Source organism: Uranotaenia lowii, chromosome 2, assembly GCF_029784155.1.
Source record: "Uranotaenia lowii strain MFRU-FL chromosome 2, ASM2978415v1, whole genome shotgun sequence".
NCBI lineage: Eukaryota > Metazoa > Arthropoda > Insecta > Diptera > Culicidae > Uranotaenia > Uranotaenia lowii.
In genome coordinates this window covers 45,217,786-45,245,482 of record NC_073692.1, presented here as the reverse complement: position 1 = coordinate 45,245,482, position 27,697 = coordinate 45,217,786, and the positions used below count along the sequence as shown (strand labels likewise).

Sequence of the window (27,697 nt, the reverse complement as noted above, 5' to 3'; positions counted from 1 at the left end):
CTTCCAATTTATCGTTTCCATTCATAAATTTTCTTCTATCCAATGAGTCTTGATACGTACGTCGCACTTCGTCGATGGATGGAATTTCAAAGTTCAATATTGTGTTTAATTACAAGGTTGCAGAACAGGAATAGCTAAATTAAACGTAAGTTATCGGAGATCAACTCTACTAGATCAAAAGGCATTAGAAATTTAAGTAGGCACGGTTGTTGTTGAGGGAGTATATCCCCTGCACTAGTTTTGCATGTTGTCTTTTTTGTTTTAAGTTTGGCTCTTCTGGTAGAATAAGTAATGGTGAAAAAATTCGATATTTTCACGTTTGGAAATTTACCAGAACTTTGAAACTGCAAAATTCTCATGCAAAAAGTTCTGTCGGTGCGATTTAGGTACAAAGTGTGCGAAAAACATGAAAAAGAAAAACGTGAATCCAATGTCTGTCCATGGCACTGGAGCCTCTTCAGTTCAATAATTTCAAGGACATTGAAATGCATTTGGGAAAACAGGCGCATTGAAAACATGGATATATTTTTAACTTTTTCCAGTAATGGGCAACGTTCTAATCGATGACGAATAATCGATTTTTTTCCTGTTTTTTTTTCGTCTATGCAGATTGTGCCTTGCGAAATTTCCTATGAAAACAAAACGAAAAAGTGAAGTTTATTGTACTTCGTTGCTGCCACCAGCTACAGTAAAATGTCACGCACACTGCTAGTCGGTTCAGCTGAAGGAACAAGGGGCCGGCAGGTTTTTTTTGAAACCTGTTCTTCGTTTTGAATTGGAAATTATGAAGATATTTTGTTTATGAAGAATTTACTTCCCGTTAGTTATGGTTTGTTCATTAGTTTTACGGTCTTATCGGTGAAAGTGATGTCCTTTTTAGTAAGAACATTTCAAGATTATGAAATTTTATAGACGGATAGAAAGTAAGAAGGTATAAAAATTTTTCTAAGGTTTTGATTGTGATACTTTACCAGAGAAGAAATGAATGATGGGGAAAATGAGCGAGTAGAATTTTAACTTATAAGCATTTTCATCACTAGCAAATTTTTGTTCCCGCCAGCTAAGTCCAAGATATCAGCCCAAGTCGCGAATGCCATAAAGATGATAAAACGACTATAAACGAAACAAAAAAAAAGATATCAGCCCAATCGCGGGTAGGGCCCTTGGGCTAACAACCTACTGCTCCTAGTAAAACAATCGTTACGGATACTGAGACAAGAAATAACCGAATTGGAACTTTGGCCACGACTTAAAGCATGAAAAAAAGAAGGTGGTTAAGGCTGGACAGATACGCTGGGCAGGACATGTTGCAATAATGCCGGACAATTGTCCTGCAAAACAGATGTTCGCTGCCAATGCGCTAGGAACGAGACGAGCAGGCGCGCAACGAGCGCGGTGGTTAGACCAAGTGGAGCATGATCTGGCGTATGTGGGATGCCCGAGAAGTTGGAGAACGGTTGCCATGGACCGAGTAAATGTCGTGAGACGAAAAACCAAATAAATAAATTATTTTAGCATGTTAACACGGACTAGAAACGAAACTTGGAATGTTTTGACCCTTGCCCAGCTAGGTAAGATAGCTCAACTTGCTGTAGAAGCTAGTCGCCTCATGCTAGAGATATTGGGACTGAAGCGAAGTCCGCTGGCCTATGGAGAACACAAGACACAGTCCCGGCAAGTACTGCTTTACTCTGGCATACGAGGACTTTTTCAGCCCGCAGGTCCATGCGGCCCTCATAAGATGAGAACCGATAAACGAAAGAATAATCGTTAGAACACGGATTATAAATCTTACAGTGGTCCAGTGTTGTGCGCCGAACGAAGCGAGACATTGCATCTGACCATCACCTCATTTTGATGAGTTATGACTGAGAGTTGCGCGTGTCCGACGGCGAAAGGAGAAAGCCGTAACTGCCGACAGACGGAACAGTCGAAGAACAGTGGTGTAGAATCGAGAATGCCTTTTTCACGACGGGCCATTGTACTCTCGGTAAAGTCTGTGGAAGAAGAAATGAATGGATGTCGGATGAAACCTGGAGGATGGTCGATGATCGGAGAAAGTCGGAATTGAGCAGGCATGTACCGAGTCAGCCAAAGCAGTCGCCCGCCTACGATATGTAGAACTGGAAAAAGGCGGTTAAACGAGCTTGTAGACGAGAAAAAAGAGCCTGGACAACAATATGCGCCTGTTGGACCTTGCTTTCTGCAATGATCCTGGTAATGTGATCATGTTCGAATCTCCGGTCTCGATTATTCCTACCGACCGTCATCACAAGCCGTACGTATTATGTGTGGAAGTTCACTCCAATTCTTCGCCGACCGATTGCACAGGAAGATTTGACTTCGTCTTAGACTACAGTAAATGTAACTTCGACTTGATTGCTGCTGCGTTTGACTCCACAAACTGGGAATTCATCGGTGCTAACGACAACGTCAATGTTGCAGTCGATGCATTCTACAGAAAACTCCACTCCGTTTTGAAACAATACGTTCCTTTGAAGAGCTCTCCGGAACCCCAGTCATTTAAACACGCATGGTGGAACTCTGATCTCAGACGATTACGGAACCAGCTTCGTAAGGCCCGCAAGTGTTATACTAAGAATCGTACCGAAGATCAAAGACGCCGTTTGAGGTCTTTGGAACGAGATTTTAAAGAACTGAACGACAATCTTTATCGTCAACACATCAGCCGCCTTCAACAGAACCTGAAACGCGATCCTTCGTCGTTTTGGAAACACTTTAAAAGCAAGAGAAGACATGCAACTATTCCTGTGGACATCAGTTTTAATGGCGTAGCTGCAAGTAACTTGACGGAATCTACGAATATGTTTGCTGACTTTTTTCAAAGCGTTTTTAGTTCCGCCGACTTTGAAACAGATAGCATCTATCTAGCCTCTATACAATCTCACGACGTCAACTTACCTATGCCATCTCTCACTGAACAGGAAGTTTTCGAAAGATTATCGACAGTCGACCCATCTAAAGGTACTGGACCAGACGATATACCTCCATCAGTACAAAAAAATTGCGCTGCATCCCTAGCTGCACCGATTTGTCACCTGTTTAATCGCTCACTCAGAGAAAGGACATTTCCTAACGCCTGGCGTATTGCGGCTATCACTCCGATTTACAAATCAGGAAACGCACATTGTGTAGAAAACTACAGACCGATTTCGATACTCTGTGCAATTTCCAAAATCTTCGAAGTTTTGATGCATGAACGTATGTATGCTGCCATCAAACCTTTCATCGCTGACTCGCAACATGGTTTCGTTAAAAAAAGGTCAACTGTCACCAACTTAATGTGCTACGTGAGCTCGCTGAACAACAATTTGGAAAAAGGATGTCAAGTAGATTCCGTTTACATCGACTTTGCGAAGGCTTTTGACCGGGTCCCGCACAAAATACTGATTGCAAAGATGGATAGACTTGGCTTTCCATCCTGGTCGCTTGAATGGACTGCGTCGTACCTTGCTAACCGTCAGGCGTACACAAAAATAAAAAATTCACGCTCGAAGAAATTTGACATGCCGTCTGGAGTACCGCAAGGTAGTCACCTTGGACCTTTATTATTTATTATTTTTGTAAATGACTTGTGTGCAACGCTTCAATCTGACACGCTTATGTATGCCGACGATCTGAAACTCTATAGGAAAGTGATTAGCGAATTTGATTGCCTCGCCCTACAAACTGACATCGCCAAACTAGAGGACTGGTGCCACTCAAATGGAATGGCGGCGAACGCAAAAAAATGTAAAGTGGTTAATTTCTCACGTTCACGTAATATTGTTCATTACAACTATCAACTTTCTGGAGTGAGCTTGGAGAACGTGAAGTCTATTGTTGATTTAGGTGTTAAAGTGGATAGCCGACTCACATTTTCTGAGCACATTGCGCTTACTGCTGCAAAAGGTTTCGCAGCTCTTGGATTTTTGCGCCGAAACACTTCTGATTTCGACGATATATATGCCCTTAAAGCCATCTACTGCTCTTCAGTGCGTAGCATCATGGAGTACGCTGTGCAGGTTTGGGCTCCTTCTCAGAACACCCAATCCTACCGCCTCGAACGAGTTCAGCGAAGTTTCGTTAGATACGCTTTACGACAGCTTCCTTGGAATGATCCACATCGACTACCACCGTACGAACAAAGATGCAGCCTGATGAATTTAGCGACACTCGAAAAGCGTCGAGCCGAGTTGCAGCAAACTTTAATTTTCGATACCCTAACCTGCCGAATTGATTCATCATATATTCTCCAACGTGTCAACATGTACGTCTCGACCCGAACACTTCGACAACGCCAGTTTCTCTGGATCCCCTATCACCGTACTGCATATGGCCGAAATCACCCGTTGGATAAATGTTGTGAACGTTTCAATTCTGTATACCATCTGTTTGATTTTAACATGTGTAAACGTAGTTTTAAAATAGCTATAAGTAGTGTTCCTTAATCTTAAGATACAAAGTCTGTAAGGTCCATTCACCAAAGACAAATCAATAAACAAAACAAAAACAAACGACTAACTCCCTAGCTGAAGAGGGAGAAAAAACCGCCACTATTGGAGATGTCTGATCATTATATGACATTTCTCGCCACTTTAGTGGTGCAAGGCAAGGACTACTACAAGAATGCCGCTGAAAGACCGAGCTGTCTGTCAGCTATTGACAGATCGAACAGATCAGCTCAAGCGTTTGGATTGAGCATTTTGAACAACGAATAGCGATGACCAACAGAAACCGCAGCTCGAAGCGCCAACAGCAAGTCGCATTAATGGCGTCTACTCGGAAGCGCCATCACTGGCTGAAATGGAATCGATTGCATTCCTGATGAGATGCTCAAAGCCGACCCTGCCTTGTCAGCACAAATGTTGCACCGTCTTTTCGCTGACATCTGGGATACTGCAACATTCCCGGCCGACTGGATGCAGGATATCCTTGTAAAGGTCCCGAAGAAAGGAGACCTGACCGAGTGTGGTAACCGGCGTGGCATAACTTTGATCTGTACAACTCTCAAAGTACTCTGCAAAGTGATCCTTAACAGGATCCAGGAGAAGATTGACGCTACACTCCGACGGCGACAAGCTTGATTCCGATCCGGACGATCATGTGTGAACCACATCACGAGGCTACGAATAATACTGGAACAAATCAGCGAATTGGACTACCTTTTGCTGGTGCCGAAAAACCAACTCTTCAACTCAAGTTTCAAATCTCTATTGTTGTACAGGCGCAAGACTTGGGGCACATAAGCGTTGACGACGCGAAAACTGCAATTTTTGGTGAATTACTGCCTTCGAAATATCATCTGCGCTGGTGGCCTGGTAACTGGATTGCAAACGTGGCACTATATCGCCGGTGTCATCAAAAGGCGCTAGAAATTCAGGATTCGGATACGTAGCGAACACGAGCGAACAAACAAAAAGATGGTATGTGATCGCTCAGAAAAGCTCCCCTAGACTTAGAACGGATTTATCGATGGATTGCATGCCTGCTCAGTTCTTTATCATCGTGTTTGATACAGCCGGGGTATGATTGCGAATCGTTACGATCGATAGTCTGATATTAATTGAACTACCACCTAATTCTTTCTATCCTTCTATAAAATTTTAAAAAAACCGTCATCTTCAAGAATTTCGGAATCTTGAAGCAACAATCTGAAAAACTTGATGAAACTTTTATGACCGGATGAAGCAAACTGACTATTTTATTGAGAGAAATATTGTATGAAAGACAAATAAAGTTCAATGATTGTTATAATTGTTTTCAAATAAGTGTTCTTTGACGATTTCTGGAAGAGTGGCAGCTTCCATTATCTGTATTTTCTAGAAATTTTGCAAATTTAATAAGATTTCTACTAACGCCAATGTTTCAATTATTGAACGTTCAATCTTGCAGTACTCGTTTTGTACAGAAATGCATGTATCATGATTGGATCATGATTTGGTAAATCTGGATAAAAACCTTACTAATTTCTGAGACTTTTTATCACTCCATCACAGTTTTCGCTTAAAGGCACAATGTAACCAAAACAGAGTTTGAACATTGAAAAGCCTCTGAAAGTTCCATCTTCTCGTTTTTCCTCGAAACACTCAGGGGAGTATTTTGAATGGAAAATTTCTGACAGGAGATCCGCTAGATGCCCGCTAAAAAAAGATCGTCTGGATTTCCTTCACGAAGTTTTTCAAAATTTCAACCCGCTTATGGGTCATCTATTTTGCGCACGATTTAACCGCCGTATTTTGTTTATTTTCTCGGTGGACAACTTTTTTTTATCATAAATACCTACACGATGTTTGTGGTCCGTTTACTGTTTTTTGGGCGAATCAAACCGAAAAATTGTCCTGCTTTACCACTTCTCCAATTGATTGCTAGATCTTGTACTTAAAAAAATCAAACATATGTTTGTCTAAGCTAAGACTGGTTGAAAGGAACAATAACTATCTGTTCAATATTATGGTTTTGGGGATTAAAATTAGAAAAGTGGTTGGTAAATTTTTCAGCACCTATTACAGAAATACTTAACTCATTACACTTGCATGTATTCTTTATTTGCTTGCAGTTTGCTAGTTCTTTTTTTTGTAATATTTGCTTGTTTTTTTTTCTGTCCTTGCATTGCTTTTAGCTATCGATAGATTCTGTTTCCATGTAAGAAACAATACCACACAGTTCCCCCCTGTCGCAGCACCAGTTCGTATAATAATTGCAACCATCATATAGCATATAGCAATAAGGTGCGCGAGATTCTCCACTTAAACCAAATAACAGGTGTTGTGAATAGGTTCAGATGCCCTCTGGAGACGGTTCAAGGATTTTGCGATGACGGCCAATTTTGCTATAAGTCTGAGGAAAATTAACGCCAAACTAGTGTCCGTGGAAAATGTGGCTATCGAGGACGACAACTCATTCACCATTGATCCAGGAAGGACCCTGAAGATAACGGAACAGGTGTCGAATAAAATAGCAATTGTTGGCATACACAACTATCACAACCCGGAGGAGCATGACTTTTCCACACACCAATTCCAAGTTCCTGTTAGCCACCTGCAGAAAGTTCCGGGCGATGTGTGGCCCTTCGTGATAGCCATTGTGGATCCGGAGGAAAGAATAAACTTTGCAAAGGACGCAAAACGAGGTACCTGGGTAACGCGATTAACGCCCGGTCAGAAGGTCGTTTTGGCAAGATCCTTTGGCTATCCGAGTGAAGTATGTGACTGCACCATACGCTACATTGGACAAATAACCGAAATGGGACCAGGGTACCACTTTGCGCTGGAAATGACGGTAATGTTGCTTTTTTCTCATCCTTTTCTTACCAATTTGAATGTGCTTGTCGATTGGATAGAACAGATAATGATTCAAAAAATATGCTTTTTACTAAACAGAATTGGTTCTTTCATTGATTTGAAACTAGTAGGATAGTGTATTTTCCAAAACTATCGTTTTCTAAATTGAGCTTTAAAACAAAAAAAAACTTATCAATAGATTCTGATGCATGGATGACAAATAATATTTTGATTAATTTTCAGCATTGTTATGAACCACTTCAAAAAGATATCGACTATATAAAATCCTACTGTGAAATCGATACCAATCGAGCGCTGATAGTCACTGCAAACTATCTTGAATTCGATGAACTAACACATTCGGGTTCGAAAAATACTAAGAAAGGAATCGTGCATGATTTTCTCTGTGGAGCCAAACAAAAATTCAAACGACCCGGTGGAAAGCTAGGATATTTTGAAAGTATCAAAAGTAATTCACAAGAAGACACTCCAACCCGATCTTACACACCAGATCTCACAGGAACGAACAGAAATTCGGTAGATTTTTCCAAACCCTTTGAGGGAACAATGGACGCTGGGTATTACAAAAAGATGGCAGCATCGATATCGAGTCCTAATTTATGCAAACAAGATAGCAGCAGCAGTACGGGCAGTTCCAGCCGGCTGAATAGTAATCCGATGGAACGTCTTTGTGATGAACATCGATATAACATGGATAGTTTCACGGAAGATAGCTATCGCTCCGGGAGGAGTTCACAGAACAGTTCCAACAATAGCACTTTAAAACATTCCGAACACCGAAAAAAGTCCTTGTCCAAGTCTAAACTAATTTACGTTATCGACAAAACCGATATTGAGGAGGCAACGAGCGGTGCAAGCGATGTGATAATAGTTGATCCGCCGGTTACTTTGGCGGAACAAGATCATGGTGATGTTGACCTTAAGGACATTCTCGGCAAAGACTGGCCAACGCAGGCGGGCCATGCCGCAACAATACTGAATAATGACCAAAGGGCTCAAGCTGCTACCACCCGTTTTGACCCGAACGAAATAGTGGGTCCCCCGCCAATAGGTGGAACAGGTGGTTACAACAGCAGCAGCAGCAGCAACAGTGCGAGCAGTCATGGTTATCATTCCGGGAAATTCGAACGAAACAAGTCCCTCAACATACTTAGTCATTTTTCACATTCCAAGCCGCGGGAGACCAATCGCAAGCGGGAGCAAAGGAACATGATGGATGCTTCAACGATGACCAGTGAGTAGACATTTTACCACACTAGTTAATTGCTCCCTTTATGAAACTTTGAATTTAATTAGAATAATGAACATAAGATGTTTGCAATACTGGCAATACTTTTAGTTTCACCAATTAAAAACAAGATTCTGCCTAACTTGACCTGGCTTGGTAGCTAGGTCTGGTGTAGAATACATATACCTTCTGTGCCAAGAGTAATGTCATCGAACACAAGTACCGGATAGGTTTTCAGAACTCTAGTTTTTTCTTTGGAGTTTCAATTAGGTATTTATCAATTGACGCTACGATTTACTTAAAAAAAGTCATACGTGCAGTTATAATTTGCACCACAGCAAAGCATATACCACATGCATATTTAATTATGTTTTAAAATTATGTTTACAACAACCATTTAGCAATTTAAAAAAAATACTCGCCCGGCTCTATTCTAGACCCAAGCAAAACAATTCATTGATGACTTCTCCAACTTTTCTTTTCTACAACAAGAGCCGTGATTTGACCACCATACACATTTTCGTAAAGGCGAATATGGACAACGTGAGATGGTTACAGCAGCGCAGCATTTGCCGGTAGTTGCGCATTCGTTCAACAAAGTCGATCAAAGTTGAAAATCTCGTGTGCGTTAAAAATAGCCACTCACGATCGCGCGCCGCTGTGATGACACATATTTTCCATTTCTTCTTCCGCAATAAGTGAGGCTAAACGTTGCAGCGGAGAGCTAGTATTTTTTTTCATATCGATTAAAACTTCCATGGGATACCTATAACTTGGGATAATTATTGTGAAATATGCGAACAATCAAAGGTGTTTTCTAAAAACTTTTATTCGGTTGAACTTTGCGTTCCTTGTGACTAAGACATAAAACGCGAGACTCAGCTCATGTGTCACTAAGAAGTAGTGAATAAAAGTGAATCTTCATTCCCGTGCTTGATTGCATTCAAAATAGATGATCGTATATAATCCGTGTGATATTGGTACAGTAACCGTTTGATCAGGATCAGTTACATTTAAGTGTTAGATAACAAAGAGTGGTGTTGAATTTCGAAGGAATCATGGTTCCTGAGTCGGTCGATCTTGATCTTCTGGATAACATTCCGTTGACTGTCTTAGAGCACTTCGACTGGGGCGATCATTCTGATCAGGTGGATTATGAAGGTATTTAGGCTTATGTTCTATAAAAACTTCAGACTTGGGCAAGGACTAAAAAAATCGTATTCAAATCGGAGCAGTCAAGAAACAAAACCGCGCGTAGTTCACAAAAGTTCTGACCACAGTAGGTTCGCGACTCAGCAAACACGTGATTGTAGGGGATTTTTTTCAAGGGGAATCCGATCGCCAGAAAATCGTGAGCGAGCTGTGGCAGAAAACCTCGCGAACCTCGCGATTTTGGTTCGTGAACCAAATTGGAAAACGCATTGCACACTTGATGGTCGTGTTTTCCGTTTCGTTATTTTGTCTCCACATGGTTGTTGATTGCGCCAAATGCAACGCGTGGACAGATGAAATAAATCGATTTTTCAAAGTTTTCATAACAATTTCTTGAAAATAATTTAAAATGTTGTAAATTTAAACGATGTATATAATTTGTGAATTGAAGTTTGTCCTTTCTGATTTTAAACAACGTCAAATTTGGCAAATTTGTATATAGAGTTTCGAAAGGATGCAATCTGGCCCAGTAACAGATAGAAAAAATATTGATTTAATTATCCGAAGGATAAAAAGTTCCTCCGCATCCTAAAAAGATGTATGGGGTGAGGGAAGGATAAAAAAAAAATACAAGTCCAATCTAGAAATGTGCTACTTCGACATCTTAATTGTATCCGCTTTGTTATTTTCAATTTTCTTCCGAAGTTCAAATTGAGTAAGTTATATAAGTTTGGAATTTCAAATTTCATGTCATGGCAGAAAAAAGGAGGCATTAACTAACCGTGCGATGAAGTTTTAAAAGCGAGAGAAAACCATTAAGATAATTCAGAATTTCAATGTTAACTCATTGCGGACCAAATACAAGATATCTAGTTTTTTCGCTTGACGCGTTTCCGAGCCGAACAAATCGGGCAATTTTAAATAAAAACCTAGCAAAATCCGGGCAATTAATTTTAAAAATGTCCATAAATCCGAGCATGATCCGTGCAAAAAAACTTTTTTGCTCATCAGAACTTATCGACAGGTTTTGAATCGTACTTTAAGATCCAAAACACCTTTCATGATTATTTTTTCCCAAAAAATTCCGTTTTGGAGGAGTTTGTTATTTTGATTTTCCAAATAAAGTGAATATAACCGTGCAAAATCCGGGCATTTTTCAATGAAATCCAGACAACCGGGCCGTCCCGGACTGTTTCAAAACTTTGTATTGAATGTCCAGGCAAACCCGAATAAAACCGGGAAATCGGACAACATCAGATAAGAAAGAAACGCTATTTCTCTAATATCATTTTCAGTTTATGAGCAGATAATATTGACGAATTGGAAATAGCAGGAAAAAAATTCAACAAGCTCAATCAAAGGAAATCCAGGCAATAAACGTAGATTTCAAATCCATAACTTTAATCAAGATCAAGTTCAAAATTAATGTTAAGGATAACTATAATTGAAAAATTTGCTTTTAAATTTTTGAAAACTGCTTTTTTACTTCTGTTTTGAAATAAAAAAGATTTTTTTTTCATTCAACTGATTTTGGATGCAACGAAATATTGGTGTATTGCAATAAACTATAGCATGGGTGGCCAATATTTTCAACAGGCGGGCGAAATTTCAGAACTAAGATTGGCTCGCGGGCCAAGCAACAAATTGTTCTGGAGTATTCAAAGAAAACAAATAATAACAGAGTTTTTGAAAAAGCTACTAAAATTTTTACTAATTTTGCTCCATTTGATATTTAGTAGAAATATTACGCAGTGCGAAATGAATTATGCCTCCCAACTTACGTATGTACGTTAATCTTTTTATGTAATTTAAAACCTTCTCGGTTTATTCATCCCAAAAATAACAAATCACGTGTCTACAATGGACATTTAGTCAATTGTATGGTCTCCAAATATAAAAATAACCGCCCATTTTCCAAACACCGTTCTTCTTAGACAAATTTGAAAGACAAATTAAAAAAAAGCAGAATGGAGTTATTGAAAAAAATAACGTTGATGAGCTTTTGAAATTTAATAGAATAAATTTTTCAACGATGTTTCGTTATATCATCAATAATATTGATTTTTCAAAGTACGGACCAAGGTTGCCAAAATCACAGAAAAAACTGAAATTTCTCAGAATTTTGAGATAATTCTCATCACAGAATCTGTGTCACAGAACACAGAAGTTTGAAAAATTCTCAGATTTCACAGAATGTTTGAATTTAATATGGATTTCAAAAATTTTAATTATTTTGCTCAATATAGAATTAAATTTTTTTACATGGAATTAAAAAAGAATGATAAGATCGGTAAATTTTATTGATTGTATCCAACGTAAATGTGAAAAAAAACCCAACTTATCATGAATTTTAAATAAGATTAAAGGAAATAGCATCACAGAAAACCATCACAGAATTTTTGGGTAAAATCACAGAAAGTCAGATTTTTTTTCAAAAACACAGAATTTATTTCGGCAATCTTGGTACGGACCCCAACTTCAATTCAATCGAATTCTCGAGTATCTTGATTTGACAATTGTATAGGAAAAGCCTTCAATAAACGGGTTGAATATGAATTAGATTTTTTTTTTTAATTATTGCATCTTTTTGAAGCAATAATTTTGCTTAAAAAAAGTCGTTTTTATGAGCACAAAACCGGTTGTAGTTGAATTCTACTACAAAACTCTAAATTCTGTCTAGTTTTCCATTATCGGTGTACATAAATACAGAGCACGTTGTCAATTAAAATATATTTGGAATTGGTTTAATTTTCGTAAATATACCCTTTTCTGTTGAAGCTTAGCAAAAAATAACAAATTGGAACAAAGTACATAGCAAACTTTTGATATTATCATACATAATGAATAATTAATATGGAGTTATTCATTTTAAAGTTGCGTTGTGAATTTTGATGATCGAAAAATAATCTTCAGATTATAAGTAGATAAAAATTACGAAAAAATGGTAGATAAAAAATTGCCGAAATCAATTCAAGAAGCTCAATCGAAGGAAATTCAGACAATAAACGGTAATTTCAAATCCAGTAGTAAGATCAAGATCGGATTCAGAGTTAATGTTAGAGAGTATTATAATTTAAAAATAACAATGCAAATTTGTTATTTATTTTCCGACGTATCAATAATTCTATCGGTTTTTATCATTGATTGAGTATCATACTCATTTTTTTATTTAAAAAGATTTGAATTGAGAATAACATGAATTTATTGTAATATTTAAAAACTACCGTCCCGTTATTGTGGTTGTTCTGGAACGAACGGGTCACCATGAACCACCCTAAGAAGCGAAATGAGCCAGTAGCAACAGGGCGATGCTGTGCGCATTAACGGCGGTAATGCGCGCCAAAATGATCGGTTTTCCTCAGACACCAAGAGGTTTTTCCGAAGGATCGAGCCACCGTCGATCCTTGACTTGGTCTCTTTTTTCATCCAACCACCAGCGGAGAAGGTAACGAATTCAGCAGCCCTCTGGGCCAGAGTCAGAGGCCCGAGCGGCCAGTGTCGAAGGTCTAGAGAGACCAAAGGTCAGTGTATTAGTCGGAAAGTCCTTGTAACAAAGTCCAAGTCATTTGTCATTATACAGTCCACTAAACAGTTTATAATGTTTTTAAGGATGAGTGTGTTTTATTTCATCAAAGAAATTCTGATGCTATCGATCCTGCCATCAGGGGCGAGCCTGAACAGTGGTCAAAGTCCGTTTTCGATTTGACAAAATAAAGTACGCACTCTTATAATTCTTCTCTAAAAATTCTCCTTGGAAAATTGTTTCGTCTTCTTATAAGTTAAAAATAATTCATTTCTTTGCAAAAGCCGTTGGAATTAAGGGTTTCATTATTTCTTCATCCTTTTAGGGGCATGTGAATAAGGTGGTGAAAAAGCAAGTTTCCGTAGATACTTGTATCCCTCAAGCCAAAACTCCTCAAGAAAGTTTTTTTTAAAGAAAAATTACTTGAAAACTCTTCTTTATTATTACTATTATTATTATTGAATTAATTTATCAATTTTTTATGATATTCATATTAATCCAAGATAATCATTGATACGTTTGCATGTGTTTTCTTATTGAAACTTTACATATGGAATCGTGGTTGTCTTTTCCAAATTTAAAAAAACAGTTGTGGAATTTTACACTCAACCTCTAGTACAGAAATGTAGTGATTTGGATGAAATTGTAAGGCTCTAAGATTTGATTTGATTATTTATTCCTTAAACGGTTGTTAAAGATCATTATTAGGGCCTCATTGTGTCCATTCTAATCCATAAGTTTGTCATAAAGCTTTGTTTAATTCAATTGACCACCCAGGAGTTGACATGGCAGAATGAATTTGATTTGATATTTAGAGTTAGTCTTAAAACGCTGTAAGTTATCTAATATAAATTTTTTTTTAATAAACTTAAAAATAAAACAGAAATATTCCATACAATAGTTGAAAGAACAGTGGAAAATGAAGAACTTCCTGCTGCTGCTTGAAGCACAATTTATTACCCGTACGCGTACCTAAAGAGACGCACAGCCTGCCTACGGAAGAAAATCGAATAACCACGCGTTCCCTTCCAAAAAAAAGTTCATGAACCTTTTCGCTAAATGGTTCGTGAGCCAAAATCGCGGGGAAAAATTTTCATGTATGTTACGATTTCCACGAGCGAGACAGGATTCAAAATCCAAAAGAATCGTCTGTTGGTTGGACTGCCTCGCTCGTGTTTCCTATGGGTCGCGAACCTAAGGGATTTTTTTCACAGCCTGCTCGCGCTTTGGCGAACCTTTACGGGTAAAAATCGTAAACGAGCGGGAATCGCCACTCGTGTACACGATTTTATTAGTCCTTGGACTTGGGCATAAATTAAAATTTACTAATATGAAACTATCAGGTTTTATTAACTTTTAGTACTATATACGGCATCACTGCCTAAAGTAGACGCTCGTTTCGCCCGCGATATATTTTCATAAATTTTTCCGGTTTTAACTCAACTTAAATTACGGAACTTAGTATAAAGTGGAAGAATATATATCTAACAGCAAGAGACTCTCCTTTTTAAGTGCTAAACATTAAAATCTGGACTTAATAGCAAAGTTTTAAAATCGCACACTTAACCTCAATTCGAAGCTTGACTCTACTGAGGCTGTGCTAAGTGTCTATATGTCTGTGTGATTGTGTGGAATTCGTGGTGTGTAGTGCATATATCACCATCATGGGCGACCGTGAAGTATGTGGATGCTGTGGTCGGAAGAATCCTCCCGTCAGAGGATCCAAAGGAGATACCAAAAACACGAAATCTATCGGATGGATTGGTTGCGATGCATGCAATAAATGGTTTCACACTCGATGTGTACGGATTCAGGATTCGCTAATACCCGAGTTAGACAACTACGATTATGCCTGTGAAAACTGCTGCTTACGTGGAATCCTCACTCCGACTCGTACGAGTACACCTACTATCCCTTCGAGTCTACTTTCCGACCAAATCGTGAAATAGCTGAACTGACATCCCATCTGAAGAAGTTACAAGAAGACCTAGCTAATCTACGTGCCAACAACAAGAAACAGATAGACAATCTTCGGCATCACCTGTCAGAAGCCAATCGACAAATGGAACGACGTAACATCCAGAGTAAATTACTTGACAACGTAGGCAGTAATCTTGAACAAATTGAATCTGCTGCTAAGATTGCCAAAATGTACTCCCGTGACTTGAACAATTTTCGAATCGCAATCAACAAAATTCCCTTCCGTGAGAGCGAGAACCTGAAAGACATTATCTTTAAAGTATTGAGTCTCCTCAATATCCCCGAAGCGATGTCACACGTAACCCACTGTTTCCGTCTTCCTGTCAAACCTTCAAAGTGGTCAGATCGTTCTCTCTCTCCTACGATAATTGTCATTCTTGATGACTGCCATCTGAGGAATAAGGTACTGCAACAGTATTATAAAATGTTCAAGGATAGCAAACTCTGTAACCTGGATCCAGAAACTTCTCTCAATTACCGATTTACACTAAATGAAGTTTTGTCCGTTCCTGTTTTTCGTATCCGTAATCTCGCTCTGCGACTCAAACATCAAAAACTTGTGGAATCTGTCTTCATTCGTAACGGGAAAGTTTCTATCCGCCTACCAAAACAAAATCAATACATTTTAGTCAAGAATATTGAACATCTGCAGGAGCTGACACGTCAAGAAAAAGAATGCAACGATTTATCTGTTTTCTACGATGCAGAGGCTGAACTATCAAACTCTACACTAATATAGCTAAAAACGCACTACTATCCGTCGAAGTTTTTCCAGTTACTATCATGTCTAACTCTAACTCATCTAATTTATGTATTGGTCACCTGAACGTTCGAAGCCTAGAGAAACATATTGATGGAATTAAGTTGCTTCTCGACAAAAAACAGTATAATTTTTTTTGGATTAACTGAAACTATGCTGAAACCATCATCACCTGTTGGCCCGATCCGTATCCCATCCTACAATTTCATCCGTCACTCACTCCCTAACAAACATGAGAGACGCACGGGGTCACACGGAGGAATAGGGCTTTATGTGAAAAAAGGTATCAAAGCAACACCGATCCTTAGGTCCCTGTGAATCAAAGACTGGAATATTTAGCCGTTCAAACTAAAATTAATCTACTGAACATCTGTGTCGCTGTCATCTATAATCCATGCGAGACGAACCCACATTTTGCACAAACGTACGAGAAATTTTTGTCGGATCTACTTGCTTTCGACTTCGATAGAATATACATCTTGGGAGACTTCAACATCAACGTGGCGCCACAGCAGTCGTCACCAAACTTACTAGCACTCAACCGGATTCACTCATCGTTCAACCTTACCATTTTGCGTACCCCTCCTACCAGAATAACCGAACATTGCTCTACTACTATTGATCTGCTTATCACAGACACTCCGCAACATGTGTTAAAAGCAAGGACTGCCACTGCCAACTCCATCTCGGACCACGAAATTGTATATTTTGTGGCTGATATTCGTGTCCCTAAACCTCCTCCACAAAGTATAAAAGTGCGCAGCATAGAAAGAATTGATTTAGTTCAGCTACACCTCGATTTCCAGAGAATCAATTTTGCACCGTTTTTTGATACTCGTGATATAAATCAGAAAACCGAACATCTATCAACCCAACTCCAATCCCTTCTGAACACACATGCTCCAGAAAGAACTATTAATGTCCGTGATAAGCGCACACCCTGGATCACCAGCGAGATAGAGCGTACCATTGCACTTAGGGATCTAGCATACTCGCTCTATGTACGTAATCCCAACCGGTTCAAAGGAGATCCTCAATGGACAGATTACATCACAATACGCGACAGGGTCAGAACTTTGATCTCCAAGGCTAAGAAGCGATATGCCGACAGATGTATTTCGAACGACTTGCCTCCCAAAAAACTGTGGTGCAACTTACGAAGAGAAAGAATACATAACAATTCCAAGACGACTACTCCTAGCCCAGACTTCGATGCCAACGTTCTAAATAACTTTTTTACAAACGGACATCTTGCTCTTCAGTCACAACCTCAATCGTACTCAAACTACACTAATGCACTCGATGCAGACGACAACGAAAATAACAACAATGGTAACAGTGATTTCTACTTTCAAAGCACATCCGTTAACGATATTTCCAAAAAGCTTTACGAAATCCAATCTAATGCGACCGGCTCAGACGACATTCCAGTAAATTTCCTCAAGATGTTGTGTCCGTTTATTCTACCTGTACTATGTCATCTGTTCAATAGCATTATAGCCAATAGTAGATTTCCAACTGTTTGGAAAAAGGCTATTGTTACACCCATCCCGAAAGTCAACTGCCCGACAGGTCCTAAAGACTTCAGACCCATCAGTGTTCTTCCTGCTATGTCCAAGCTGTTTGAAAAGGTTCTGCTAGCACAAATTACTGAATATCTCACACAACACAACCCTCCCCTTCTTGCCGACAATCAATCCGGATATCGCAAAGGTTATTCCACGACGACAGCTTTAGCAAAAGTAACACACGATATTCAGAATAACCTTGATAATGGCCAATGCACAGTTATGGTCCTAGTTGACTTTTCTTTGGCATTTAACTGTGTCAACCATCAGTTGTTAGCTAGAAAGCTAAGCTCGGAATTTTGGTTTTCCATACCTGCTATAGATTTGGTAGCATCTTTTCTATCAGACCGTTGCCAAGTGGTGCGCTGTAACAATCAAATCTCAAACGAACTACCACTTAGAGATGGAACACCACAAGGCTCATGTCTAAGTGCTCTACTATTTAGCTTGTATATAAACAGCCTTCCTTCCTTATTGAACTGTAGTTATCAGCTGTATGCTGATGATCTACAAATATACACGAATGGACATGTGTCTGAAATCGATCGACTTGTGGCGAGAATTAATTTGGAGCTGAGGAAAATCGAACAATGGAGTAGGAAGAACTTTCTGTCACCGAATCCCAACAAAACCCCATCAGAAAACATAGTTTTTGTAACCAGCCTATTCAGCTTACGATAAAAACCTGGGCCTTACGATGGATCACAACCTAAATTGGGCCAACCACGTGAACGAGATATCAGCGAAAGTTTTCCAAACCCTCAGAACTTTCCGAAAGTTCCAACCCGTCCTCACGGTCCCGATTCGGTTGAAGCTAGTCCAAGCTGTCATCATCCCTATGTTCCTGTATTGCGATGTAGTTTACTTTCCGGGTTTATCAGCAGCCAGAAAAGACCAACTGCTTAGGTGCTTCAAATCAGCCGCAAGATTTGTGTACAGCCTGAGACGGAGGGAAACTACAGAGGTCGCCAGAAAACGTATCCTTGGTTGCGATCTCCTGGACTACTATCACAGACGCATATGTTGTTTTATGCGACAAGTATACAACGAATGCCTGCCAACATATCTCCTCAACCATTTACAACGTGGAAGAAATGATCGAGCGAAATGCTTTATTATACCACAGCATACTACGACATCAAGAAAAAGTGTCCTGATCTACGGCGCTTCATGCTGGAACTCCCTGCCTTTATCGACAAGGCAGGCTAGTTCATTGACTGCTTTCAAAACGGCCTTGAATCGAGTTTAGTTGATAATATAGTTTGTTTTTCTTCTATTTATTAACACTCAATAAGTAGAATATTCTCAAGAATTGTTTTCCTTAACCTGACTATAAAGTTAATTGCAACTAACAGGCTACGTTGAAGTTGATAATCAATAAATTACAAATTACTTACAATCTTGAACATAGTTTATGAACTTGCTAGCCTTATGATTGTTATCATAAATGTTGTTCGATAATGAAAACCCTATCCGGAGTAACTGTGATCGATGTTGGACTAAACTTGTGTGCATCTGCTAAGATTTGCTAAGAACAGTTACATAGATGTAATGCATGATAAAGTTATCCGATAATTCTACCCAACTCAAACCATTCTCAACCAATAAAAAAAAACGCTCTCTAATTTTGTTCTAGTGAGTTTAAAAAAATCGTACTAAATTTCATACTGAAAATTTTCCTAAAAGTTATGGACCAGAACTTGCCTTGAATTTTATTTAAATGTACTGGATTGTACTGATTTTTATTAAATCCGCAAATTATATTCAGATTTTGTAGCTAATTGATGAGAGTGTATTTGAATGATGTATTTCGACATAGGATGAGTAGCCCTGCAAAGATTTTGCTTTTATCTATTGCATAAAGCAAGGCGCATACAGTATTTGTGTACGCCTTCATTTATGCAAATAACAGAGCAGCGCTGCAATTTTCATCAACACAGTGGTGTACAGAAAAATGGTGATTTAAAAAAAAAAATCCACCTGGCCCATGGCACCTCTGGCCTCTGATATATAAATATTGAATTTCATTTGCGAGTTTTGGTCTGGTATCGGTACCTTTGTTGGTATTCCCGTAACAGATTTGAAAGCGGCAGATACCTAGCTTGACACTCTAAGCATTTGCGAGGCTTTTGTGCTTGGTAAATGGTAAATGGGAATCCCGTAAATGAACCGTCGAATTAAAAAAAACTGGAACGAACTTACCAGAAAAATGGTGGAAGTTTTTCTTGTTTTGCGGTCCTCTTTAAAGTTCATTGAAGGCGGATTACCAACAGCACATCATGTAATGCCTCATACGGATTTTGATTGATAAATTTCTTCAATCTTTCACAATTTAACAACGAATAAACAATTCAAACTTTTAAAAATTAAATTTTGTCCGACGCAAAGCAACAGAAACACGTTCAATGAAAACAAGTCACTTGCATACACTGAAAATAATCTTTATGTGGCTGCTACATGGATAAGTAGGTAGCTATTTGTTACCATGGGAGGCAACAGGGAGCAGAGAGCTATGAGATATCGTAATTATATATAAAGCCTGTTCAACAGCCAATTGAAATCGGTTTCAATCGATTTCGATTGGTAAATTGTTGTTCACTCAGCCAATGTTGTGATCGAAACTAATCCAATTGACGTTCAATGAAGCCAATCGAAATCGATCGAAACCAATCGAAATCGATCAAGCTCGAGAGCAGGATTCGTTTCTATCGGTTTCTATCGCACTAACACAAATGCAGTTGTTTACTGTCAAAAAACAGCTGATTCGGTTTGTTGTTTAATTTTCAAGTTTGAAAGTGGTGTCATTCGGTGCGGTGTCCTCTGTCGTGTACTGAGTCGGTGGTGCTGTGCCGTGCTAAGTCGGTGTCGGTGGTGCTGTGTTGGTCGGTGCTGCGGTGTCGGTGGTGCTGTGCAAATCATGCTGGGTCGGTGTTGCTGTGAAAGTCGTACTCTGCCAGGTATTCTGAGTCGATGGTGCTGTGCCAGTGAAAGTGATGTCGGGCGACGTGGTGTCGGCGGTGCTGTGTCGGAGATGCAGTATTTCGAATAGCATCTTTCAGTGTAGTTACTGCACCGAAGCAAATGTCGATTTAAGCGGACTAGATTTTTACCGTCATACGGTGCTCCCGCCCGGGGAGTGAAAAAAAACGTTGTTAGCAAATTAGTTTTTTTGAAAAGTTAACCGCAAAATAAATTGATAAAAGTTGATATAAATTGATATAAGAAATAAAATATTGAATAAAAATAAAACGCTAGCTTTATTAAAAAAAAAACTTTATATGCATCGTTTTTTTTTTATTTTCTTTTTGGTGGGGACGGAACATAAACTCAGTTTTTTTTTTGTATTTTCAATTCTAGCGGAGACGCATGGGGAATTGAAAAATTAATTGAAAATTAAATTAAAGGTCATTCCGATTTTGCTTTTTAAAATAAGACAATCAATCCCGAAACCTCATAGTGTATATAGCTGAATAACAAAATGACAATAAACACAGCACGTTAGTATTAGTGTCTGGCTGTTCATTCAGCAGCCTGATAGAAATCGATCGAAGTCAATTGGAAAAACAGCTGATCAACTGTCAATCCATTTCAATTGATTTCGATTGAGTTTTGTTGAACAAACCTATACTCTATTATCTTTAATAGCTGAATACTACTCTGACCTCTCTTCAGTATGCATGTCGAATAAAAAAAAATAGCTGAACGCTGAGAGTCGGGTAAAAAAATGATAATACGATCGAAGATTTGCTATACTGAAAATAATATTCACTCAAAATGTAAGTGAGATCTAAACTGAATTTTGATCATGTAATTTCTAAAGCCTCGTCCACACTTGGCAACTTGAACTGCGATTTTGGTGGCTGAGACTTGCTTTCAGTTGCTTTCAGTTATAGTAATTTTCGATGAAATTTCGGGATATCAATCACAAATTTACTTTGTTAATATAATACTTTGTTTTTTTTTACAGGTGCATGCACTTTCTCTCTGTTGCGAGACATATTGGTTGCTCTTTTCTGAAACACCTAGAAATTAAAAAAAAAACAAATTTTAGGAACGTTCATTTTTTATGAAACTTCCTTTAATCACTGCTTTAATTCCACTGCACTTGAATAACCGATGTTTTTGTGAAGCTCTGAAAAAATAGTTGTTTAAAAACACTCTTATTATGCACCTACCAATTAAAACACAAATCTGTTGTTTCTCTTCCAAACCACAATAAAACACTCAATAAGGCATTTCCCCACTTGTCAGACGAACAGCTGATTTCTCATGTTTACATTTTCTCGGCACATCGTGGTAGGGTAAACATAACAACAAAATTACGTATGTTCAATGACCAGATAGTAACGAAATAAAATTGGCAATGCAATTGTTGTGGTTTTGCAAGCGCAATTTGGTGAGGAGAATATAAATTCTATATTTAATGATTTGTAAATTCATAACAAGTTGAGACATGAAGGTATGTTGATGATTTTAATTAAAGAAGTTTTTAAAAGAAAGCATTGAACAGTGCTTATCATCAAAGATCAAAATGGCGACCAGTTGGTGTTTACATTTTTCAAAACAAAAACAAAACGCTACCCTACCACAATCTGTCTCAGGAAATACTCTATCCCGACAAAGTTAACATTCGCTTTGCAAAAATTCACTTGAACACGCAGCGAAAAGATTTTTTATTTCAAAGGAAAGTGCCGCAAAAACAAAGGATTTTTTCCTTTGATTTTGGGATAAATAAAAATTCCTTTGATTCAAAAGCATTTTTCTTTGTTTCAAAAAATTTTTCTTTTGAAAAATCTTTGAATCAAAATATTAATGCTTTGAAACAAAAAACAGTTCCATTTGATGCAAAGTTGTTCTCGTTTGCTACAATGTAATTTAGATTTAGATATAAAAGGATTGGTTCATTGAACCTTTTTCATTTTATTCCAATTGGAAGAAATATTTTCTGTTGTCCCGAAGTTCCTATTAGGAATTTTGAACAATAAAAAGAAAGAATTTACATTTTAAATTCATTTTTATTTACAAAATTAACACTAACACTGGTTCACTATAATTGAATAATCCGGTCCTAATTTTGGCCTGAGGGCATTCTTCTAGGGCCGCTCAATAGACTTCCGGATGCAGCTCCGGTTGCTAACTTTAGTCATTCAACTGGTGATTACCGCTGAAGATCGGGCCGAAGATAATCAGACCGCTGGATTTGGGGCGGAATCTGCCGTGGTCCTGTAATGCAAGAGTTAATATAAAATCCTAAACATTCACTTTTTGTTTAATGGATTAACACTCACTTACCATTCTCCATCCTGAATCCTCCTGAAGCTATCTCTGATTCACTAGTTTTGATTTTCAACACAACCGGACAAACTTTATTCGAAATTCGGTTCTTGCTCAATCCAAAATATCTTCTAAGTTTAAAATTTTAATTCAAAGAAATTATTCCTTTCTGTTGAAAACAATTTTCTTTGGTTGAAAGAAAATTTACTTTGTTTTAAACGAAATGTGCAATTGAACAAATTTCTTTTGAATCAAAGAATTTGTTTAAAATCAAAGTCCAAAATTATTCAGTTCGAAAAATTAATTCTTTCTTTCAAAAATTATTCATTTGAATCAGAACGATAATTCATTGATTCAAAGAAAACAGGAGTTTGATTCTAAAAACTGAATGTTTTAAATCAAAGTCAGTTTTGTTTTGTATCAAAATCCAAGTTTTCTCTGCGTGAATTTAAGTGGCGGTCAAGTCAATTTCAAGTGAGTATCAAAAACATTCAGTGTCGGTCACTTAAAACTAAAGTGATGAGTTAGTGAATATATTGACTCGGTTACTTGAAACTTAAGTGAGAGGCAAGTGAAATGTACATAAGCTACTCGAAATGCATAAAATAAAATCAATGAGTTTTCACTTTTAAGTGAATCTTCTAGTGTTTTTAAGCGTGATATTGAGTTCAGTGTAGGAGTGTAGTTTTTAAAGAAGAATTCCATATGAAGAAAGGATTTAGCGGACGGAAGCGGGAAGAAAAAAAGCATTTTGAATGGGAAAAAATAGGCGACATAACGGCCGGTCTCGACATGTGTCTCGATCCAGCTGGAAAAGTACCTATATGTTTTTAAAAGTTTGTAAAGACCTTTGGACGCTTTGGACCGTTTGGATGGGTCTATAGATGAATATAGCTCCCTTTTATTCTCTGGTTTGGTTCAGTGCATTGCATCAGAAGTTATCGAACAAAATTTAACCTCGTTCATGAACATAACCTCGTTACTCATATATGTTTACGTTTCGGGATTTTAAAATCTTGTTTCATGATGTGGTTTTTCTTTGATAAAATCGGAAAAAAACTTAAAAGGTGTTTCAAATTATACGTCCCTCTTCAAAGAGATATATTCACAAGACGGCTCGAGCAAAATAAATCCGATGTATTGAAGGGATTATCTACCGTAACCGGTGCTTCATATAGTTTTTATCAGGGTTATTGTATAACACTAACTTTAACTTCTTTTTTTACAGAATTAAACGATGTCCACCATGAAGCTGGGCTTAGGTCGTCATCGCCATTCCTTCTGCCTGAGCCGGTGCAACAAGCTTCAGACCTTCTGATTCCTAACGACTGTATTCAACCTTCCCCTCTTAACACACTACCCGACAATCCGGATCTAGGATGTGGTTCTATGGTGGAAGTGGAGATCGAAGAAAAGGACAGTTTGCTGGGTGTGATACGTTGGATAGGTCCGTTGCACCCACCAGGTATGAGCAGCAGCAACACGCGAGTCATGGTTGGCGTAGAGCTGGAGGATGAACCATTCATAGACATTGAAACTAGCGACGGTGTTCATAATGGAATGAAGTAAGACTCATAACTCCTGGGTAAAGTTAATAGATACTTATCAAACATTGTAAAAATCATTTTAGATTGTTTGAATGTAACTTCAAACGAGGGATTTTCGTTTATCCGGAGCAATGTCGACAAGACAAACGATTCGATGATAGTGGACCGCATTCAATCAACTCTGTGAAAGCTTCCTCTTCAAAATCTACTGCGACCAATACATTCGGCAAAGTGGATTGTCCTCCTGTAACCGAAGATATTGCTCCTTTAAGTTGGGTTCACCTCATTTTGACTGTATGTTGAATGATTCAATGTGTGATTTATTTGCAGAAATCCTTGAGCAAAACGATTTAAAAGCCATTTGTGGAAAATTTAAGGGCATTCAAGGACACCACAACTCTTGTTATTTGGACGCCACTCTTTTTTCAATGTTCACGTTCACGAGCGTGTTTGATTCCTTGCTTTACAGGCCACGCGAGGAAGAAGTAAGCGTGCTCATACGAATATTTCGGAAATATAAAAGTAATCTACCTTCACTTCTAATTTCAGGATAATCTACAATACGAAGAAGTTCAAAGAGTACTGAGAGAAGAAATTGTTAATCCCCTCCGGAAAAACCACTTTGTACGGGCTGACCGAGTTATGAAATTACGAGAACTATTAGATAGACTCAGCTCTGTAACCGGATTAACAAGTGAAGAGAAAGATCCTGAAGAATTTCTGAACAGTCTTCTTGCACAGATTTTGAGAGCGGATCCATTTCTAAAGGTACCGATAAGATTTGAATTGCGATTAACAGAAATAATAAACAGTATTTTCCCACCAGTTGAGCTCCGGTTTGGACACTTTCTATTACCAGTTGTTTGTCGAAAAAGATGACAGTTTGAAGTTGCCCTCGGTGCAGCAACTGTTTGAGCAAAGTTTCCTAACATCAAGCATTAAGCTGAAAGAGGTCCCGTCCTGTCTTATAATACAAATGCCACGCTTTGGTAAAAATTTCAAAATGTACCCGAGGATTCTGCCGTCTCAAATATTGGAAGTTACCGACATTATTGAAGATTGTAGGGTTACCAGTTGTTTGCTTAAAAATTGTATTCAATAGATCTAACCAGAACCTTTTTTTTCAGCACCTCGGCAATGTTCCTGGTGTGGTAAACTAGCAGATAAGGAGTGTCACGATTGTTACACCAATCAACTGGAAAACATCGGCTATTGTGATACCTGCTTCGAGCAAGCTCACCTCCGTGGGGACCGTCATAAACATAAGCCAAATCCGTTGTCCGTTCCGAGTGAAATCAAGTGTTTAGATCTGAATGATCGTATTCCTCGATTGTACATGGAATTGTTTGCCGTCGTATGCATCGAAACCTCGCACTATGTTGCGTTTGTGAAGACAGCTTCCGGGCAGGATGCCCCCTGGGTATTTTTTGATTCGATGGCCGACCGAAAAGGTTTTAACATTTAGCCGTGTTGTGTGCTTCTATAGATAACGCATTTTTCTTCTATTAACCTTTTTCAGGCGAACAAAACGGTTACAACATTCCGGAAATGATTCCTGTGCCCGATCTACCGCTGTGGCTCTCGGAAGAAGGAGCTCGTCAGATGAACGAGGAGGCTACCAACGACAAGATGTTGCCAGAGCACGCAAAAAGATTGCTGTGCGACGCGTACATGTGTATGTACCAGAGTACGGACGTGATGATGTATCGATAGACTATTCGCTTATTTGATTACTTTTTTTTCCAAAGGAACGATAACTGTCCTATCAAACTCATATCCATTATTTCAGGAACCCATTTAATTACACACCTTTGTAACTGCATACTTATATGTACCAAGTACGTAGCAACGAAATAATAATCGATCGTAATCTTGAAGGGTTTGCTGAAACATCTCGTCATTATTTTGTATAAAGCCCGGTTTTCAGTTCGAGTGAAAATGAACGTAAAAAAACAATAACTTAAAAAACGCGACACAACTAGCCTGTGTAACATGGTGGAATCGATGGGGAATGGTTGAAAGATGAAATTACAGCCGTTCATTATGCATTAAAACCTCCTAGAACTATTTTTATTTTGATTCATCCGTTGTTCACTGCAGAAATTCATTCATGGCGGGGAATCAATCTGTTGTGGTATGAGCCTACTTGGTTGAATGATTCAACTGAACCAAAGCAATCGAAAGATTCCTTTTAATTCAACCACGGTATGTACCGTGTGTACCGTGGTTGAATTAAAAGGAATCTTTCGATTGCTTTGGTTCAGTCGGGGAATCAAATTAAAAACAGTTCTATCAGGTTTTAAGGAACGAGTCCGGCTGGAATTTCATTTTGCTACAATTCCCCATCGATTTCACTATGTTACCACACCTAGTTTCGTCGCGTCATTAAGTTATTGACGAAATAAAAAATTTTCACGTGAAGTGTAAATGGGCCTTAAGACCTAAATTTTGAAGTAACCGTTACATATATTTGGACTCATATACAAAACTATTTTTTTTAATTGCAAGTATTCTCAACTAGCAATCAAATAGTTCAAATCTAACGATACAAAGGAGAAACAAATATTGAAAGACAAACCGTTAGTAATTCTAAAAAGAATGCAATGCAAACATCACAATAAGTAGCTTTTGAATGTTCGTACTTTAATTGTAACCACTTTGGTTGTTTAGCAGTCATAATTAGAGATACAAAATTGACGTGACTTGAAAGCTTTAATTAAAATTTAAAAATGCAAAAAAAAATCTAATATTGTAAGCAGCGGCTGACAAAACGATTAGCAACCTCAGAGGCTCCCATGGTTTCGTTTATTCACTTTCAATCAGAAATAACTTAAAATAGTATCTAATACAAAAAACCGTAGACTGTATCAAAAATATAATCTTTAATTCAGATGATTTTTGAAACTGTTGTCGTACACTAATACAAAACATCATGCAATATTTACCAATCTAAAAGAAATGCATGCTCTTCCATTTGTGATCTGAAGTGTTTAATTTACCTTCACAACTTGCGTACCTACCTATCGGAACTATATGAAAGCAACACTTCAACTTCTGTAGTATCGAAACTACAGACAAACAGACGGTTGTCAGTCGGATTGATGCAATATTAACATACAAATAGAAAATCTAGCATGTTGCATGCCTCACAAATGAAATAAATTATCAAGGCATAATTTTTCAAGCGCTATTAGATGTGGAACGAGAATTCTCAACGAGGACGACGGTCGTTGATCGTTTAGTGGACTGAATATTTGATTGAAGAAAGGTACCTTTATCGTGTGTACTGTATGACCTTGTACACCAAATCTGTTGACACAAAATTGTACCTAGTTGAATATACATTGAAAATATAAAAAAA

At 38.2% G+C, this 27,697-nt stretch overlaps 1 protein-coding gene across 3 annotated transcripts; it reads left to right on the top strand.

Moving 5' to 3' along the window:
• LOC129744714 (ubiquitin carboxyl-terminal hydrolase CYLD) lies at nt 1-27,697 on the top strand. 3 transcript variants are annotated; one of them, XM_055737378.1, is made up of 10 exons: nt 1-145; nt 6,623-7,281; nt 7,527-8,538; nt 24,018-24,354; nt 24,420-24,607; nt 24,667-24,821; nt 24,886-25,104; nt 25,163-25,397; nt 25,464-25,787; nt 25,856-27,697. In XM_055737378.1, exons 2-10 carry the CDS (start codon nt 6,817-6,819, stop codon nt 26,047-26,049), a joined length of 3,129 nt encoding a protein of 1,042 aa, XP_055593353.1. In that variant the 5' UTR covers nt 1-145; nt 6,623-6,816; the 3' UTR covers nt 26,050-27,697. The 3 variants fall into 3 exon arrangements, with proteins under 3 accessions (XP_055593353.1, XP_055593354.1, XP_055593355.1); XM_055737379.1 differs by having other exon boundaries at nt 10-145; nt 6,779-7,281; XM_055737380.1 differs by having other exon boundaries at nt 31-145; nt 6,766-7,281.